At 43.9% G+C, this 20,777-nt stretch overlaps 1 protein-coding gene across 2 annotated transcripts in view; it reads right to left on the reverse strand.

Moving 5' to 3' along the window:
- doc2g (double C2-like domains, gamma) overlaps positions 1-20,777 on the reverse strand; it is a 38,790-nt gene that overhangs the window by 12,208 nt on the left and 5,805 nt on the right. For both annotated transcript variants that reach the window (XM_028978150.1, XM_028978151.1), the window contains 8 exons: positions 15,593-15,633; positions 11,017-11,084; positions 9,505-9,931; positions 8,930-9,009; positions 8,152-8,226; positions 4,216-4,325; positions 425-551; positions 262-318 (listed from right to left, as the gene is read on the reverse strand). In XM_028978150.1, the coding sequence (XP_028833983.1) occupies positions 262-318; positions 425-551; positions 4,216-4,325; positions 8,152-8,226; positions 8,930-9,009; positions 9,505-9,931; positions 11,017-11,084; positions 15,593-15,633 (985 nt within the window). The remainder of the gene's footprint in view (positions 1-261; positions 319-424; positions 552-4,215; positions 4,326-8,151; positions 8,227-8,929; positions 9,010-9,504; positions 9,932-11,016; positions 11,085-15,592; positions 15,634-20,777) is intronic.

Consider the following 20,777-nt stretch of genomic DNA (forward strand, 5'->3'; position numbering starts at 1 on the left):
TTGTAGTCTGTCATTTTTTGCAGAGCCGCTCAGATTTTGTCTTATTAAAGTCACCCACTCTTGAAACATAGAAGAGGGAATAAAATGTCTAAAATGTCTAAAATGGCTACAACCAATCAGCAATACCAGGAGTCATCTGCCAAACAGGGAAGTATGGTATTATGATTAAGTATGACCATTCAGTTTCCTGAACAACCCAATATTTCCTAATAATTACAAATAAGTGATAAACATAGCATTTTAAGGACATGAGAGTAATACCTCTTCCTCTGCCATCGGTGCACCTTGTTCCACCGTCTGATTGTTGCTCTCTTTGTTCTAAACAAAGTAAGAGAGTAGAGAATGTTTGTTAAAATCTGAATTAGTGAAAAAAATCAGATGAATAGACAAACACACACACAGACAGACAGACAGACACACATACCTGTGCAATTCTCTCCAGACCCATGTTGTACCTCTTGCTCTCTCCCTCTCTCAGTTTCTTCAGAGCGACCCTGACCTCACCGATGAACTCGTTGCGCCCCAGTCGGTCCATATCACACACGCACAGTCTGAAGAAAAAAGATCAAGAATCTGAAAATGAGTGCGGAGACAACAAGGCACGGGCAGCTGATCTCGCTGTCAATACGCTGGCTGACGAATTGGGATGATTAGAAAATCCCTGTTCAATGTGACATGCAGTTTTAATGTCTAGAAGCTGAAAGTCCAATAAAAGGGATTCAGATGGAAGGGAAGGTGAAAAAATATTAAGAACAGCTGCATGGTTATGCAATGAGACAAGGTGAGAATAGCTGGAAAAAATTAGGAGGTCCAAATGGGGATGCGTGAGAATGCAGTGAGTGCGAGTTTGACGAAGTGAAGGTGTAAAAGGACAAGGGTATAATGGGACAGGAGAGTGGAGGGCGTGGCTTCAAGAGCATCTGGAGACTCTCCGGTTGGACGGGTGCTGAGGTGGGCAGCCAACACAGTCTAATCATCAGCACTTCCGACGCCACAAATCTATCCAACGTCCCATCTTGGCCAGATCAGGAAGCAGCCACAAAAAAATGACTCGCCGCCACCTGCTCGTGTATATTCATGACCTCGCGTTATGAATGGCTGTTAACCGTATTACTGACAATCACTCCAAATCACACTACTGCAGGAGGCGCAGCAGATGGCGCATCATTCATGTCAACAGCGCACCTTCGGTGATGGCGCTGACCCCGACGACCCTGATTTAGGTCGGGGCATCCTAATCCCGCTCCCGAGGGGCTCAGCAGAGAGATCCGAGCCTCCACCTGGGCTCCATTCACACAAGCTTCTTGGGTTCTGAGCACTTGGCTGCTAGTTTGCCTGATAATGTGGCCTGATGACTAGAGCTTAACTGGTAATTAGCGGGGTCTTGATGATTAAACGACGAGATGAAACAGGTGTGCTGGAGCGCGGGCGGGAAATGTGCAGGGGCGGATTACGAAACACTGTTCACAGCTACAAATCAATACGATTAGAGCCACCACTGGAAAAAGGCGGCAGCTACAGAGCCACAGACCAAGAAGTACATTCCTGGAAATAGCTTGTCAATATGGCATTAATACAAGCTTCATCGTCACCAGTTTAAGGGTTGCTGGATGGCAACTGAACCAATTTTTAGTGTCAATTTATCTAATTTTATTATTATATATTTCATGCATTTAATTTGGTCAGACGCATACCTTATTTTCTTGACTTTGGACAGCAGTTTGTATTTTAAAGAAATCATGGGCTTCAGGCGGATGATCTGATGTCAATGTCAAGAGATTTGCTTTAGGGGTAGATTGCGCAGCGTAATGTGAATACAGCACCGACTGTTACATTGCTACAGCGCAGCCGAACTGAACTGTCACGTTTCCAGGGAGGATGCCCTTTCCAAGGTCATATGAACCACAGTCCAGCTTCACCCCTGCTGCACGGCTGACGTCTCACCTCTGTGGCTGTTCATTGGGAAAATGCTGGACAGAGCTACCGAGGCTCCGTCACGCTCCAGACACGACAACAGTGACAAGGTGCGAATGCTCACCCATGGCCATGGCACACCCTGTCAGGAGCAGGTGTGTTGTGGGTCTCTGATGGGGGTGGAAAAATGGCACCCTTACCTGACTGGTTCTTTAAAAAATTATTATCCTGGCATTGCTGTCTTGAAATATGCCTGTGTCAACAGGAAAAAAATATTCACCGATGGATAACCTTGATCATTCAGCGTCCAGAAAGTCAGCTGACTTCCTATCAGTGCCACATATTCCTGCTGAAATCAGCCATGACCAAGTGAAGCAACCCCAGTTCCTGTTCTGTCGATCCAATTCGTGAGGGGTGCATTGCTTCGTGTGCTTCCTTTCTTACGCGGATCCATCCGTCACTCTGGGCAGGGTCAATCTCTGCTCATCAGTCCACATGACCTTTTTTTCCATTGCTCCAGAGTTCAATCTTTGCCCTTCTTATAAGCCTCACTAAGAAGCGGCTCTCTTCTAACCTGTAAACCTGTGATTTCCAGTCAATTAGTGCACTTTAACTACAAAACAGAACTGTGAGGTCAGATGTCCATTTAATACAATGATACAGTGTCTCTGATCTCTGATCAGTAAGATCCTTATAGGCTTTGCTTACAGGACAGCTGGACCAAATATTGTAATACCTGCTGGGTTTTTTGGCGTGATGCGGGCCACTTATTTCACTCTACTGACATGAGAAGGTATTCACCGCATCTATTACAATGAAACATCATGTTGCCAGATGAACAAAATTCATCACTGCAGTACTTAGTCAATCAGAACCTACTGGTCAACCTATTTGGTCGTTTTCTTCTAGTTGGCGGCAGTTTTTTTTGGCAGGGCAATGCAATATTCTTCTCATAAAACATTAAATTGGCTCTTCACAGTGTTAGGGGACCCACACTGCAATCACCAAGCCAACTGGCTTCTTCACTGGCTGGGAAGACTCTCTTCCTTCAAAGGGATGGCCAAAGGGGTTCTCTCACCCTGAAGCAGCCCACCCCAGCTGTGACGCAGGAGTGAGGGTCCTTGGCAGGATAAGAGCTCCACACTGAGGCGTTGCTGCCCATCGTCTTTGCCCCAGGCCCATCAAGACTCCCCTGAGGGAGCTCCATCACAAGACCTCTTTTCTGGCAGGGGATCACAGAGGCGGCTCTTAACACCGCAGGGCCGCAGCCCACACGGTGAGCATCTTCTCGGCGCTCGGCATCCTTGATGTTGAGCAAGCAGCCGAATCAATGCAGGGGCTTAAGCATTTTTTTTTCTTTTCAGGTTTATTCATAATCATGCATTTCGTATTCAGCAATATGGCAGGAACCTAGCCAGAAGAAATGATCAATTTTTTTTCCAGTAACCAAACAGTTATGAGTCATACCGCATTACGTGGCCCCCTCTCCTGTCTATGGTCTCAGTAGCTTTATTAAGGGTGCTGGCCTAACACATTTTCAATATCTTACATGTCACGTTGAAGATTTCACTGCTAAAAAATCTACACACACACCCGTAACATTCACTTGACATAAACCAATAGACTCATTGAGCCAGAAGGTTTAATAATGGTATAATGCTGCGCTTCCTGGATACTCATACTGCAGCAGTTTTATCATTTGATGTCTACAGCGCAGCTTAAGTTGCAGCCTTTGGCAAGGGTTATTAACGCTGGCTTCAAAACACTGACTAACCGTGCTTGTTTTCAGAGGCCTTGGGCACGGGCAAAGAGTGACTGGGTTGGGTAAGAGGATAAACACTCACATCACGGATCCAGCCTGGAGAGGCAACTGTGTTTTCTTGGAACCATAATGTTGACTTGTCTTTTCTTTTTTACTTATTTTTTAATTCTCAGTATCAAGTTTGGGTTGTTTGTTTCTTCGAAGAAACATTTAAAAAGCATCAGAGTTGCGCACATTCACAGATTTGACAGACCCACACCTCTAGGAAAATCGCATGCATCTCCACCCACACTGCAAGGTATGGAGCATTCTAAGATGGAGGAGGGCCAGTAGTGGGCTGCACTTGCTCAGACAGCACAAGAGGAAACAGCCAATTACCGGCCATTAATGGCGACATTTAATCCTATTAGCCGTTAATTAGAGCAGCAGAGAAGTGAGGGGTGCTCTGGGATCTGTAGTTCAGGCCCGAGGGACGTATGGACTATTTTACGGCAGCATGTGACAGAGGAGGGTTTTCGGAGAAGACGGGACCAGGCTACCTGAGCGTTTTAGTAGTCATGTCTGCAGCCGTGATGCCATGGTAGACCAGCGTCTCATTCCAGATGGGGTTCAAGGTGTTCTTCAGGGTCTTTGTACGTAGCTTGTTTGCCTGTAAGAAGATGGTAGAAGGGCATTAAAAAAGTTCTCACAATGCAGTTATGTGTTGGAATGAGCTGTGGAGGTTAATGCTATAGGTCTGCGTTCCTGTGTAAATCCCACATGCCCCTCAATATCACACCATGCACGTATAATCCTTATGACGTGGTGTCGGAGCTTTAAGTCGCAGAAATGAAATAGTTCGGGTCTGCACTTGTGCTTATTCCCTGCTTATCTTCTCATCTGCTGCGACGCTGTAATAGAGATAAATCGGGACGAGGCTTGTCGCTCTTGAAGCTGAGAAATGGTGAACGTGGCGGCGTGAAAGTGGCAAAAATGGATCACATTTATAAAGCAGTGGTAGACGTAACAACTACAGGGGAGGGGGGGTTTAAGAGAGTAATGTTTTTTTAGATAATGGAAATATTAATGCCTTTGGCTGCAATCTAGTGCTCTGCAATTTTGCCAATTTTCCATGATTGTGGTGACCTCTGGGGGCATTTGCATGTGTGCAGTAATTGACATTGAATAAAAATATGAGGTCTGGGACTACTGCATGAATGGAAGAGGAATGTAATTTCAGTGGGCTTGGAGAGTCAAAGGGAAATGTTGGATGACAGAGTGGACTGAAGTTGGTGGAATTTGGGTCAGGGGCTGCAAGAGGCTGCATTGAGAATCCATATGGGGATTAAAACGTCATTCCCCACAACCATCCAGCACATCATAATCTGGGGGTTCTTTTTTTTTTTTTTTTAAAAAGCTAACCTGAACATCATTAAAAATGTAGAAAAGAAGGCAGAAATTTGTGATAGGGAGGGACTTACCAAGATAAATAAAGAGTGTGAAATGAAGAGTGGTGGTATGGAGGGTCACTGGAAGAGAAATATTGAGAGGAGGGGGTGAGCACAGAGCCAGAGTGTGAGGCGCGGGACACTTCATTTATCTCTGTCCCACAGGAGATGGGCAGACATCTGCTCACCTGCTTTGTAGAGGAGACAGAAAGGACAGGAGGCTTCCCCCACCAGCTTTTTCAGACCCCCCCTTTTTCCCCGCTGTCGTTCCCACACCATCAAAGAACCATGTCACCCGAGAAACCCCTGCAAATTAGCATGGTGTTTTTGCAATTAGTAGCAAAGTGGCATGTGACGACGCTGGAAAAGGCAGCGAGGGGTCTGGCAGGCCACTTTTGTGGCTTTACGCTAACGTAACACCGAGCCAACCATGTCGTGTGATGCCTACAGGCCATGTTGATGCCAGTTTGATGTATCGCCGGGATTTTTTCCCCCTTCCTTTTCAGCTTGTTACACAACAGTGCATCAGCGCTGGAAGCGGGAACCGGCAGAGCCTGCGAGTGATCCCCCGACGGGCCTGAGCCAATCAGGAGGCGGGCAGCGGTTTTCCGGGCCCAACGTGATCTGGGCTCCCTGAGCATTTGTCAATGCGCCAATGCGCTGGAGCTAATTATTGCCGTCCTCTTACAATGGTGAGAACATCCATCTCTCTCTCTCTCTCTCTCTCTCTCTCTCACTCTACCCTCCCTTACCATACCTGCATTGGGTCCAACACAACATATGGTGTCAGCGTAAAATCGTCCAGCTCATTCCTGCGTGGTTTCCTCTCTTGCTTCGTTCTCATCCCATGACTCAAAGGCTGTTGCATTTTTCTTCCTAAATATTTCATCCTCGCCCTCCTTCTTCGTCTCCGGCATCCCTCCCATCTGGACCCCCGCTTTCTTTCACGCTCTCCTGTTCTCCCGGCCCTGAGTAAGGCTTGTGACTAAGAAATCTTATTTACCACGCTGCAGAGCTGGAACGGGGCGCAGAGGAAAATGATGGAGGAAAGCAAACCGTGGGCCACTCTATTCCCCCATTAGGGTGGGTTTTCCGACTGAGTGATGTTCTGTAGCGTCTGTGTAATTGAGTCAACAGGGGGCCGCTTTGCCTGTGAAGATGGGTGTCCTGCACTTGGTTACAGCAATATTACAGGAGCTTGTGCAAATTTATATCTGCAGCTGTAATGGATGCATAAAGATGGATTTATTAATATAAGCGGGTTTAATTAGGGATGCTCAGTCATCTTGTGTATTAAAGATGAAACACAGAGCACAACTGCCCTCGAATCTTTGCTGTGGCACCATTTCATTTTACATTTCACATGGGAAAAAAGGGTGAATTGTTGGAGCAATTTATTACTTGCCAGGAACAATTCATTCAAGATGCATACAAAATTATCTGAGAAGTATTTAAATGCAAGGTTTAGTTAGTGTAGTATACATAATTCAATTTCAAAACCATCAAGTACTGGATCCAGTTTCTGGCATAATTGTAATTATGACAATGAAAAATCTAATTATAAGGCCTATTATTATATCTAATTATACATATTTTTTATCATACAGTACAGTTGTGGATAAACAAGTGAGAAGTTTTATGTACTTTGGTTGAGTTACATAAAGTGCTTAATAGACCGTGATAATGAGACACATTTGCATTTTATTTGTTAAATAGGGAGCTTTAATTTGGCCATTAAAATGTATAATCGGCTGTAATCAGTATTTATTTAATGCTTAATTTTACTGTGAAAAGAAAAAATTGGTCAGTATAATAATTTGAGAATATTTTGGTCTAAAAACATGCCTGCTTCAGTTGTTTTATTTTTTGAACCATCTCCCTTTAAATGAATAAAGTGTAGGGTATCAATATACACATTGGTTAGTTCAATTCAAGCTAATTTGTACACTACTATTCAACATTCTATTGAACATTCACTACACGTCTGATCCATATGACCAACCTGAGAAATGTTTGTGCAAGTTAAAGCAAGTTTTGAGTGCAAAGTCATATGAGAGCATGTGTGTGTGTAAGTGTGCCATGTGGCCATGTGCCCGTGCCTGCACTCTACTCTAACGAAATGAAGGGACTAGGTCCCTAAGTCCATGTATGTGTGTTTAAGTGCTCGCGTGTGACAGTGTCATTGTGGCTCTTTTACTCTCCTTTGTGTTTTGAGAGTGTTGTGGTCGATATTTAGCCGGCATGCAGCGCGGATATTTGCGTACTCTTTGACGTGCTTCCCTCCCCTCCTCTCTCATCCACACTCCTCTGTTGACGTGAGTCGTATAACAATCTGCACTGTTTCCATGACAACCACCTGCTGCTGTCCTCCCCTCATCTGTCTCTCTCTTTCTTCCCCTTTCTCTCTCTCATCCTTCCCCTTTCTCCATCTCTTCCCCCTGTCCACTCTTGTGTTGGTATTCCAAGGTCAAAGTGGGTCGGGCCAAGATGGAACGATAGTGGAAGAGACTGACAACAGAATGTAGAAGTGGTCACTGGGCAAAAAAAAATAAAATTATATTTTAAAGAGGTAACATGAACAGAAGGCAAACCAAGAGGGAGTGGAGGGAAGTGGAGAAAGAGAAAGGGGGGGCGGGGGGGTCCTGACCATGGACACCAGAGTTCTGTACCTGTCTGGCTCCATTCCTGCAACAACATCACGCTAAAATCTAATATCAGCTCGCAGCCAGAGAAAAAAAAAGGGAGAGGGATATAGAACCCGAGCCGCCTGCCTTCAGGCGACCCGGAGCGGCAGCCTGATCTCTCCCCTGACAACATGGTGTAACCAGAGAGTGTTAGCTGTCTGCATGCATCAGGAGAGCCCGCCAGAGCGCAATAATGATCTCCATACGGCGCGCAGGCCTGGTCGCTTCTCTCAAAAACCCTTTTGGCCAACAGGCCGTGAGTTATATCATGCGTGGGTTGGAGTAGAGAAGGACAGAAAGTGTTCTGCATGTGTCCGTGTGGGTCTGTTTACGTGTGAGGGGAGAGGGAGAAGGTTGAAGTGACCTTGCTGGCCCCAGGCAGGAGGTGGAGCTTGACATATGGGTCTGCCAAGCCGTTGGAGTCCATGGCCTTTAGTCCCTGATGAGGAAATATTCATACATAAGTGCACACATGCACACGCTCATTCATATTCCATAATATCAGTACAGGTCAAGGGTTGTCAGCAAATATTACTGTATGTAAATATTAAATTTAAAGTTCTGGAGCATCTGGAACTTAGAATGACCTTCAATAGACCTTTCACAACAGCTAAGACAACAGGAACCCTTTGAGACACAAAATATGGTCTTTTTCTAAAGAAAGACCATCTTTTGCTTAATGATTGCAAACTAACCCCCGCCTCAAGATGAATTATAATTATAGAATTGATTTGTTTACTGTATACTAACAACATTTAGTCATCTCACAAGTACACTTCCATTGCTTATCATTAATGACAAATTTTGTCATAACCCCTATGTGTCATTGTTAATATTAAAGAAAAACAGTAAATCATTCTCCACTACAACACATTTTTTTTGCTCTTTTGTTGGGACAAAGTGAGTGACATATGGAAAAACAGATTCCCGATTATGGGCCTCACAGTGCCCACTTACAGAAGATTTAAATATATGCCATTGTCAGAGTTCAGTAATTAAGTGTTCATAATGAACCTAAGACACAATGAATGAAAACAGTTTCATTGCACTGGCTCTGTACTTTTCCTCTGACAAAATTGTATTTTAAGGTGTCAAACCTTGTAACAGGGTTAATGAAGAATAAATCTTATTTTATTTTTTACCTTGGCCTTGTTGATGGTGCAGTGCAAACAGTTGTTCTCCTGATCAAACAGCAAGCTGAACTCCAGAGTACCCAGGTATGCTGTAGCATGGAATCCATCATTAAATCAATAATACACACACACACACACACACACATATCCAGTACATGTATGTGTGAAGATTTGCACCCAGGGACACATGCAATACCTTCACTAGATTGATTGACTGGCTATACTGGTATTTAAAGGGGCGGCACACTTGGTGTCGCTGAATCTAAATGGAGTGAAGATTATGAACTGCATGACATTATGCAGACAGGCAGAGTAATGAATCAGCGGGGTTTCCAGAAGAAAATAAATAAATAAATAACAGCTAGCGACGCGGTGACGGTGGAGGAAATAGTAGAGCAGCAGAACTCAATAATTATGGCAGGTGCCACAGATTATATTTAATCTGTAATGAGAGACGCACAGACATCAGACATCATCCTCCAGGTATCATCCTAGACAGCAGGGAAAAATAGCACGTTCCCAACACAGAGACAGAGGGCTAGACGATGTGAGGAAATGCAGGGTGAGTTAGGGAGAGGACTTACTATCATCATCATCTGAGTCCATCAACTCCTGCCTGTCCCCACCGTTCTCCTCCTTCTCCTGCTCTCTCTCCCTGTCCTTCTCCCCATTCTGATCTCCGTTCTTGTCCTTGTCCCGCAGGACCTGTTTCTCCCGGGGTGGTGGCGGGGCGATGGGGAAGTCGTGGAAGCGGGGGAAGAAGTCGGAGATCTGCGGGATGGGAAGGATGGGACCCGGGCACACGTTAATGGCAAAGTGCTCCTGCATGGAGATCTTGACTGGAGAGGGCGGCGGGGGCAGAGCGGGGGCGGCCGGGCTTGAGGACGAGGGCGGGCTTGGTGAGGAGGTGGAGGACGGAGGCAGGGAGAGCTGTGAAGAAGGGGCAGGGGAGGAAAAGTGGGGCTGTGCTGGAGGCGGCCTGGACACGTTCATCTGGACCACTGGATGCAACTAGGTTCACCAAAAAAACAAACAAAAAAAAACACACGTACATTAATACTCGCTCTTCATTTCCTTTCAGAATGAGATTAAATGTCACAAATACTAAATGTAACAACAATACACTCTACACAATTCATTTCTTACACATTGACAATAGAAAATACACTGAATTTACACAACATTGCACAAGAATGTACAAAGAATGCAATGTGTTTACTCCAGTGCCGTTTAAAGAAGGTTTATTATGGCCATAGCCATAATCTAATCACGAGAGTGTTTCTGAACTGTAAGGAATTCTGCTTTAATTGCACTGTAAAATTTATTTCATCATGACGCAATTAATTCATCTCGACCTTTACATATAAATAGACATTAACATTTAGGTCGTTGCATGTGTTTCTCTTCCCATTCTGGTCAATTAATTGGTTAAGGACAGGTCACTGTGTTGGTCCCTTGCTGCAGCTTTAATCCCCATTTTCGCCCACTTTCTTCATTAATATGTGTGTAATTATTTGAATGTGTGCTCTGCCCTGGAAATGTCATTGGTGATCGCCGACAACAGAACCCCAAATGCCACCACGGCGTAGCAATTAAGAATCGGTGCAACTCCAGCCGCCAACATTCCAGCACTCCAGCACGGTGCTTCCAGGCGACGAGTGGCGGAGTTCACCTGGAGCGCGGAGGGGGGTGGATGCGTCTCCACTCTCGTGTGTTTACTACAGGCGCAGCGCAGGCTTCCAGGGTTTACTCAGTGTGCCCAGAATCACCGCATGCATTCATCAATATGAATATGAAGAGGGGAGAGGGGACTCCATTGTCTTCTTTTGGCTGGCATTTCAACTCACAGACAGAGACGTGCAGGACAGGGCTGGAGTAAACACACACCTCTGCTCCAAACGGTCAGACATGAAGCTAAATTTCACACTCAAAACAGTACACTCACAGTGTCCTGAACCTACAGACAGTCAGACACAACAGAGACACCAGCGCACCACATCAAAGACATTAAACACGTAAGACGCACACAAAAGACACGTCAAGGCATTTAAATAACTAAACATGTCTCTTTCACACACACGCACACGGACACTTACCAAACGACAGTCTTCATCTGCTCCTTCGCTCCATCTTGTCTCCTTTCCTCTCCTCTGTCTCTCACATACTGTGGAGCATCCACAGCTGCTTTGAGTCAATTTACGCTCCTCGCTCTGCCTCGCCCCCTCTACTCTCTCGCTCTCACTCCCTCTCTCTCCTCTGTTGCCTCACAAGCCCCTCCTCCCGCCTCAGTCATGACGCTCCCTTTTGCTAAATTCGCCCGGCCTGTCAAGGACCCAGCCCCTGTCCTAGTCACACTTTTCTGTAGTGTTGGTATTTAATACAGTAGAGACTTTGTGTGTGTGTGTGTGTGTGTGTGTGTGTGTGTGTGTGTGGGTTTGTGAATGTGTTAGAGGTTAAAAAGCATGGAGAACATTTGATAAAATTAGATAAGGCTTGCTCTCCAACTGACATGAAACAAATTGGTGGCTCTCGTCCACTGGTCGGCACGGGAACGGCGCAAGCGTGTAGGTGTACCTGTGCCGTTTTTTTTGAGGACAGAATGAATTAAGCGCTCGAGGATTATGTAACGCTGAGGCACAAGGGTCTCTGGATGATTATTTGAATGGCTGCTTGTTGGGAGAACATCACGCTGCCACAACGAGGTCAAGTTTAGATAGCAACACAATGGGACAATAGCGGCCAATTGTTCGACGTGATAAAACGTGTATAAAGAGTGTGAACAGACCCCTTCATTATCCAGCAGATAGGAGCTGCAGGAGGTGCGAGCACCAGCTCCGCAGAAGAGCGCACGTTAGTGAGCATGCCAGAAAATCATCTGTCAGCGCACTCTACATCACCGAGATCACCCTGAGAGGGTATGAGGCTCCAGGACACGTCTCATCAGAGACTGTTCACTTCCCCCTAGATGCCTGAAATGTGTTGGGTAAACATATCATCATGTCTCCTTCCCCCTGTATGAGCACGGGATGAACCGGGTTATGGTGGGGGCGGCTCTTCTGCGCTCCTCCAGCTGTGACAAAGTGGTACAGAGTCTGGAACAAGCTGTCACACGATTGGCAAGAAACTGTCAAAAGGGAACGTCATGCCATCAGGGGCCGGTATGGAAAAGTCAAGGTTCCTACACCATAGTGTCTGCATGAGAAAAGTCGATGTAATAAATGATGAAAATTATGATGTCACAATACAATATTATGCATTTGTTCATCCAATGCACAATTTCATCACTTTGTCAAAACAAATGGTAAAAAAGACCATTCATCAGAATAATCCCAATTTCTGAATTGGGACAAAAAGAATGAAAAAGAAAGAAAACCAAGGATGAATTCGATATTATGGTTTTGTTTTCCATTCTTATCACACCATGGACAGAAGCACTCATTGCTGTCATGAAAGGAAACAACTGCTTGACTCCAGTGGATCCTTTTGTAAAGAAAATTGCAATTTTAACAACCCCAGTAATAAAGCAAAGCCTTGATGGTTTAGAATGGGAATTATAATTAAAATAAATAAATCAATACATACTAGACACATGCAACACATGCTACCTTTGAGGCAATAAAGAATAGAGTTTTATGGCCCCAACCATTATGTCATGAACAAAAAAATACAAGGTTTTTGTGTACTTGAGCGCTGATTTTGGACATAAAACAAGCATTGAAACACTTTCAATCAATATCTGTTCAAAAGGGGTTTTGCAGACATGGTATCCAATTCAGGGAAATTTTGCAATTAAAATTATTTATTTATAGAAACAGTGCTCAGTACTCTTGCAAAGGCATAATCCCTTAATTCTGTTTATGGGCGATAGGGAATGAAGGAAGGGTTCATCAGGGAAATAGAATCAGTTGTATCCTTCAAAATGTCGCATTCCCTTACTGCAGAACATTTTAATCTCTGACAATGAATAACAATTGGTACAATAAATATTTAAATATATACTTAAATATTTAAATAAATCCCATTGCCTCATTTAATATTCTATTATAAATTACCACTCATGTTTAATGCCATTTAGAAGATGGGTGGCTTGATGGAATTTTACATAAAATAGATGCCAATAATTCTTTATAAAAACATAAAAGTATGTCCACAATATAAGAGCAAATCGAATAAACTACAGCCCAATATCTGGATTACCAATCAGCATGCATTGGAGATGGATTGGGCAAAAGGCAAACATCCGCCCACAGTAAAGGTCATCAGTAACCTTCATTTCTGACCACAAAAATTCTTTGTCACACTTCTTTCACACAGGTATATAAATGGATGACTTATTCCATTGTACATTTCTTATATAATTTACGCGTTTTATTTTATTTATTTATTTATTTATTTATTTTTACAGTCCTACATGCTCCATGCGTGTGGTATATGCTGCAAATGCAACCAAAAATCCCCCCTCTTCCTCGTGATCAGCATTGTCATGTCTCGTGGTTGTGGGGAGAAGGAAGCGCAGGAACAGGACAGGTTTCGAATTATAAAATGATATCCAACCTTCCGTTTATATAGAGAATTTTGAAACGTTCGTAGCCCAGCAGCTGTGTGCATACCTACTCAGCAACAACATTCATGAAGTTTATCAGTCAGAATTTAGACCTCATCATACTACTGAGACGGTGCTAGTTAAAGTGGTTAATCTCGCTGCTTGTCCTGCTTGACTTACTGCAGCATTTGACACTATTGATCACATTATTTTCATTTAAAGGTTAGAGAATGTTGTTGGGATTAAGGCAATAGCCCTCTCATGGTTCAGATCACATTTGACTGATTGATATCAGTTTGTGGACAGTTTGTGATGTTTCATCTTCACATAGTAAAGTGGAGTTTTGTGTTTCGCAAGGTTCTGTCTGAAGTCCATTGTTATTTTCCTTATACATTGTTACATTTAGGTCATGGTAATTACCTCCTACATCATTCTGTGTGCAATATCAAACCTATTTACTTGTTTGCTCAATCATATCAGCAACTCACTGCTTACTTTAAATTGGCAATTAAAATCTATAGCCACATGATTGTGTATTATGCCATTTCTTGAATCAGTTCTTTTTAGAAGTCAGGCACAGTGGCACCTGTAACTTTCTGCAGTGTATGACTGCCAGCGTACTGAAGTTGAAGTTGAAGTTGAATTTTTTTTTTTATTTCATCTAAATACATGTTAGACAGTACATAGTGAAACCGAACAACGTTTCTCCGGAACCTGGTGCCAAATGTAGTATATTGAACAATTAAACCACGTAATAAAATGACATAAAGTGCACGTGTGTGACAAAGACAAACTGGTTAACATAAAGTGCAAACAGAGGGACACAAGCGGTGCAAGATTAACTAAAACATGTAGACAACAATGAGATAGATGGCACTACAAATACTGCTGTGCAAAATGATGCTTTTATAGATAATATTACAGATAAGTAATAGTACAATATTGAGAGTGTGTGTTTGTGTCAGTCCAGAGTAGAAAGTCCCTGAGTGTTCAGGTGTCTGATGGCCTGTGGAAAGAAGCTATTGCACAGTATGGTAGTGAGGGCCTGAATGCTTCGGTACACTTTTTCCGGATGGTAGGAGGGTGAAGAGTGCATGTGAGGGGTGTGCAGCGTGTTATGTTGGTTATGGAGGGAAGAGAGACTCCGATGATCTTCTGTCCTCACTAGAATTGACTGACCATTAGCAGAGATAACATCATCAACACTATTTGCCAACCACAAGATGCGAAACTTCGTACAGGCATGCATGAAGGCTGGATTATGGTATAGTTTTTCCCTTCTTGGAGAGCTCGGGGCATTTGGAGCTGCCGATTAATTTTGAATTTATTCACTGTCGGACATGGTCAAGTAGAGTTTTTTTTGGTGATGTTCGTTTATGTGCATGGTGTTGGCATGTTTAGGTAGTTTTGGTGTTGTGTTTAGGTAGTTTTGATTTTTGTGTGCCTTTAGTTAGATTCTCCATGTTAAGACGATATGAACTGTGCTGCCGTTGAGGTCAGGGACCTTAGTTTTGATGAGTAATGCACGTTTGGAAAATTAAACAAAAATTCTATGCCCTCTCAGGTAACAGACACTAAAATCTAACAAAATGTACTCAAAATTCTGAAACTGTTACAATGCATTTAATACAACAGTGGATGAATGGAGGCAATTAATTAATCATTTTTTTTCAGGTTTCTGGTTCTCTAATCAACAGGGCTAGAATGGTGGTAGTAGTCTAGTGGGTAACACACTCGCTTATGAACCAGACCCAGGTTCATAAGAACCTGGACCCAAGACCCAGACCCAAGACCCGGGTTCAAATCCCACTTACTAACATTGTGTCCCTGAGCAAGTAACTTAACCCAAAATTGCTCCAGGGGGGGACTGACCCTATAACTACTGACTGTAAGTCGCTCTGGAAAAGGGCGTCTGATAAATGCTGTAAATGTAAATGGCTTAACAAAAGCTATGATGCATGCTTGAAATTACAATTGAAATGAATATTTCACAGCAAAGCACAACTTTAGGGGTAACTTACTGGAATAGCAGGAAAATCACGTTTTAAGAGCCAAGTGTTACGTTGCCCTAACTTTAACTGTTCACTTTAAATATTGAAGTGAAAGGATGTATGGATGTTAGAACTCACTGGGAGTTGTCTTGCATCTTTGAGGATAGCCTTGAAGTGTCCTGGAATACAAACAGACCAAGAGATGTTGAAGGGCAGAACAGAACTGTTTTGAACTACCATAGAAAATAAATGACATATTTATGAAATATTGTATTTGAAGACTTAATTGGCCATTTCAATTAAATTTTTCATGGTATATATAAAAAAGATCATTCCTTCACCTTTTCTTTGACAGAACAAATTCTCATTTGTAGCAAAGTCCTGAAATGCAGATTTCAACCAAAGCCCCTGGAAGACTTCTGTGCAGAGAGCTTCTGCACTCTGACATATTGTGATTTATTTTTAATGATTGTGAGCTATCAAACGGGCAGAAACCCCGTTACGTAACTCGTGACTCCAACACTCTGCCGGAGAAAATGAAAGCTTTGGAAAGAATGGCTGGAGAGTGCAGACGTTCATAAATTGCCACAGCAGCACCAGATAATCTCTCCCCATTACTTCAGTAAAAACATCCTGTCTTAGTCCATTAAAGCAGGCAGAGGCACCTTTCTGTACATTACCATAAAACACAGGCACTGGACACACCTGTTTGCATCCGGCAGATGGGGAATCTGTGCAAGATGTGTGAGGGAAAGGAACGCAATGAGACTGCATCAGGATGCCATGGCTGGAAATGAAGAATTGCACTCTGCTGTCCTAGTCTTGCCCTTGGGGTTTGCTCCTCTGCTCTTATCTGCATGGATTTCAGCTTGCTCTTACACTCCACTGATTGCGGGTCCTGGACCTTTTGTGGAGGACAGAAGTAATAAGGAGCTGAAGGTCTATAGTTTGTTCGGAAGTCGGCAGGGGGCAAATCACCCTTGTGAATGTCGAGAGGCTTAGATGAAAAGCTAGGAATGAACAAAAAAAAGGCCGATCTCTACTGTGATCATCATTTCCCTGGTCTCTCACTGGGATAGCTTTCTGATCTGTTGCTGCTGTTCTTTTGAATGACTTTTTTACACCAATGCGTAGCAAGGGTCTACAGCAAGGGTCTACTTAAATTTATAAGTTGGACAAACTAGTACAACAAACAGATATTTAGCCTTTAATTGCATACAAATCTGTTTTTTTTTGGGGCGGTGCTATGCGGGAAGAGGGAACAAACCGAACATTGTCCACATCATAATGACTAGCAAGACCATTGGAATTGTGCAGTTCTTCGGCAAGACAACAGATTCCTCTGCCAGATGAGCCACTCTTATTTTAAAACCGATTGGAATAGATTCTCCAAGGGGATTGCTTTCTGTCTGGAGTTTGAACAATTGCATGTGTGCTTTCTGTAGAACTGGATCATGAATTGTGAAATGCCATCATTCTTATGCTGACTATTGTATCAAACGTTACTACCATTTAATATTCAAAGTTTTATCATCATAAATACAGAGGCCAATTATCATTTAACAGTGCAACAATACATGCTGTATGCAAAAAATAAGAGTAACTGTTAACGTATGCCATTACAAATCAAGAAACTGAGAATGACAGGAGGGGACAAGATTTCGCTCTCTCCATTACCAGATTGAGTAGATAAATATATATTAATAGATATATTGAGTAGATAAATAAATATATATATATTTGCAAATAGGACAAAATGAGGTTATGAGCTCTGAGTTTGGTGTTTATGAGTCAGTGTACTGCTTGAGTTTAATAGTCCGATGGTCTGAAGAAACTGTCCTATAGTCTGCTGGTCTAGGACAAGATGCTGCTCTACCTTCTGCCTGTCGGTAGCAGTTTCTGGGGTTTCTGACTGGAGTCTTTGATGATTTTCCTTGCTCTCCTCAGGCAGAATTTGGTGTAGATGTCTCTTAGGAAGGGAATCTCACCTCCAGCACTGCACTACTCTCTGCAGATATTTGAAGTTGGAGGCGGTGCTGTACCCATACCAGGCGGTGATGCTCAGGATGCTCTCAATAGCACAGTTACAGAAAGTCCTAAGGATGTGAGAAAGAGGAGATGCTGCTGCACCTTCTTCACTGTTGTGTCTGTGTGGACTGTCCAAGTGAGGTGCACTCCCAGGAAGCAAAAGCTTCTCACTTTCTCAACCACAGACTTGTTGATGGTGAAGGGGTGTGTTCTCCTATTCTTCCTAAAGTCCACTATGAAGAAAAGTTGAGGCTGTTCTCCTGGCATGGCTGTAGTTGAAGTTGAGCTTTATTGTCATTTCAGCTATATACATGTTAGACGGTACATAGTGAACCGAAATAACGTTTCTCTGGAACCTGGTGCTACGTGTAACATTTGAACGATTAGACAAAGTCACATACTGACATAAAGTGCATGTGTGTGACACAGACAAACTGGGCTACATAAGGTGCAAACTGGGGACTCAGGCAGTTCAACAATAACATTTAACGAAAAACATGTAGACAACAATGAGACAGACAGCGCTAAGCAGGTGAAATGATTAATAAATAAATGTACGAAGTACAATAGTGCAAATATTGCTGTGCAAAATGGAACAATGCATGAATAGTTTATATTACAGATAGATAATCTGTAGTGGTAATGTGTGTGTGTGTGTGTGTGTGTGTGTGTGTGTGTGTGTAGTGTCCTTCACAATACTGGTTTGTTTTCCTGATGCAGTGTGTGAAGTGAAGTGATTGTCACATGTGATACACAGCAGCACAGCACATGGTGCACACAGTGAAATTTGTCCTCTGCATTTAACCCATCACCCTGAGTGAACAGTGGGCAGCCATGACAGGCGCCCGGGGAGCAGTGTGTGGGGACGGTGCTTTGCTCTGTGGCACCTCAGTGGCACCTTGGCGGATCGGGATTCGAACCGGCAACCTTCTGATTACGGGGCTGCTTCCTTAACCGCCAGGCCACCACTGCCCCCTACTGCAAAACATGCGAGAGGAGGAAATGTCCATTGTGTGTGAAGAGAGACTCTGATGATCTTCTCAGCTGTCCTCACTATCCGCTGTAGGGTCTTACGGTCCGATACGGTGCAGTTTCCAAACCAGACACTGATGCAGCTGGTCAGAAAGCTCTGCTGGGCTTTCTTAGCTGTTGAGCTGGTGTTAAGATTCCAGGAGAAGTTCTCTTCTAAATGAACACTGAACTTTGTGTTCTTGATGATCTCTACACAGGAACCGTCAATGTTCAGAGGAGAGTGGTCCCTCCGTTGTCTTCTGAAGTCATATCCTTCGTTTTGTCCACATTTTGTCCATCGCTGTTCCTGATCCAGACAGACTGAGGTCTCTCAGTCAGGAAGTCCAAGATCCAGTTGCAGAGGGAGGGGTTCAGGCCCAGCAGGCTCAGCTTCTCAACCAGGTGCTGAGGAATGATGGTGTTGAATGCTGACCTGAACAGCATTCATGCGTATGTGTCCTTATTGTCCAGGTGCGTGAGGGGCAGATCGATGGCATCGTTTGTGGAGCGTTTCGGATGATATGCGAGTTGCAGTGGGTCCAGGGTGGAGGGCAGCAGGGTTTCATATGTTTCATGACCAGCCTCTCGAAGCACTTCATCATGATTGGTTGGGACAGCAGTCATTGAGACACAACACTGAAGACTTCTTGGGCACGGACACGATGGTGTGGTCTTGAGACCCGTAGGAACAACGGTGATGCTCAGTGAGGTTTTGAAGATGTCTGTGAGAACATCTGCCAGCTGGTCTGCACATTCTCTGAGCATCGTCCAGGGATGTTGTCTGGTCCAGCAGCCTGTCGTGAGTTTTCCTCACGTGCGCTGTGGTAAGACACGGCACCTGATCAGTGGAAGGAGGGTTGGTCCTCTACAAGATCCAGTGTGTTATCCTCTCTCGTCACATGTTGATGGAATTTAGGGAGAACTGACTTGGGATTTGCATGGTTGAAATCTCCGGCGATAACGAACAGTCCGTCAGGGTGTACGTGTCCCCAGATCGCGATCAGCTCCGTAAAGCACGCAGAGCGCTTCCTTCGCATTAGCGCTGGGTGGAATGTACAGTCCAATAATAAAAATTGAGGTGAATTCCCGTGGTAAATAAAAGGACTACATCTCACAGTCACCAACTCCACCAGCGATGAACAGTAGCTAGAGTTTATAAGTATCTTATGTTTTATGTACTCAGGTTTAATGTCTAGGGAAAGGACGTTGGACACTGGGGTCTGGAGGCCGAGCGTGTGCAGTTGTTCTTGTAGATCATCCTGTGTGTCAGCAGGATGATCAAGCTGGAAGAACCTTTATCTGCTTGTAGACATGGACATCGGACATTTCTCCGATGGCCATATGTCTTTTTCGTTGCGCCGAAAAAAAAAAAAAAAAGAATACAAAAAAATAAACACCATTGTGGAACCAGAGAGGCAACTGCGAGCTACCGTCGCTCTGCCACCTTACCGGAACACTCCTGTGCTGACTTCCTCCCTACCTCCCCTCCATTGTGACGTCAGCAAATTTCATGGTGATGTTAGGGCCATTAGTGGCCCTGCAGTGGTGTGTAGAGCGAGTCCAGTAAAGATCTCAGCACACACCCCTGAGAAGCGCTGGTGTTCAGAGTCACTGAGGATGAGGATACGTTGCCCACTCCGACTACCCGTTGTCTGTCTTTTTTTGCAGTGTCGTGAGGGGTCAGTTGGATGTTTTTACCTCTACTGTTTAGCATCATACAACAGGCACCAGGCCTGTAATAATACAGATAGGTGTTATTTGCGGAATAACTATGACATCTTTTAAAGAGCCAGCTTTTCAAAGCCCACCTATTACAGGACCCCCTGCCCAGAAGGATTACCTTGTGTTGTAGCTCTGTGTTTTAAAGTCAGTTCAGATCCTTTAGTTAGCCTTCACTTCTCCCTGACCTGGAGCTTTTAGAGTTGTGATTAGTACATTCTTTGAGAGAGAAGAGAGGCCTCCATTGATTTTTTGAAACCCACTTATCCCTGGGAGGGTCGCAAGGAAGCTGGAGCCGCTAGGCAGGAACAACCTCCAGAGAGGGTGAGAGAAGATTTGTCATTGTCTCCTACAGCAGCCAGGCAAGGCTGGTACTCGTAGAGATTCATGTCAAGTTCTGTTAATGTGTCGCATTTCTTAAACATGGATTCAAAGAAAAACAAGTTTAGCCAGTTTATCAAACTTAGATATAAAGGAACAAATCAATTTTTTTGGTTCTCTATGTAAAAAATAAGTAAAAGTTGTCATTAGCAGAAAAGAACAGTCATTTCTTCTGTATTTTTCA

Source organism: Denticeps clupeoides, chromosome 4, assembly GCF_900700375.1.
Source record: "Denticeps clupeoides chromosome 4, fDenClu1.1, whole genome shotgun sequence".
NCBI classification, from domain to species: Eukaryota; Metazoa; Chordata; class Actinopteri; order Clupeiformes; family Denticipitidae; genus Denticeps; species Denticeps clupeoides.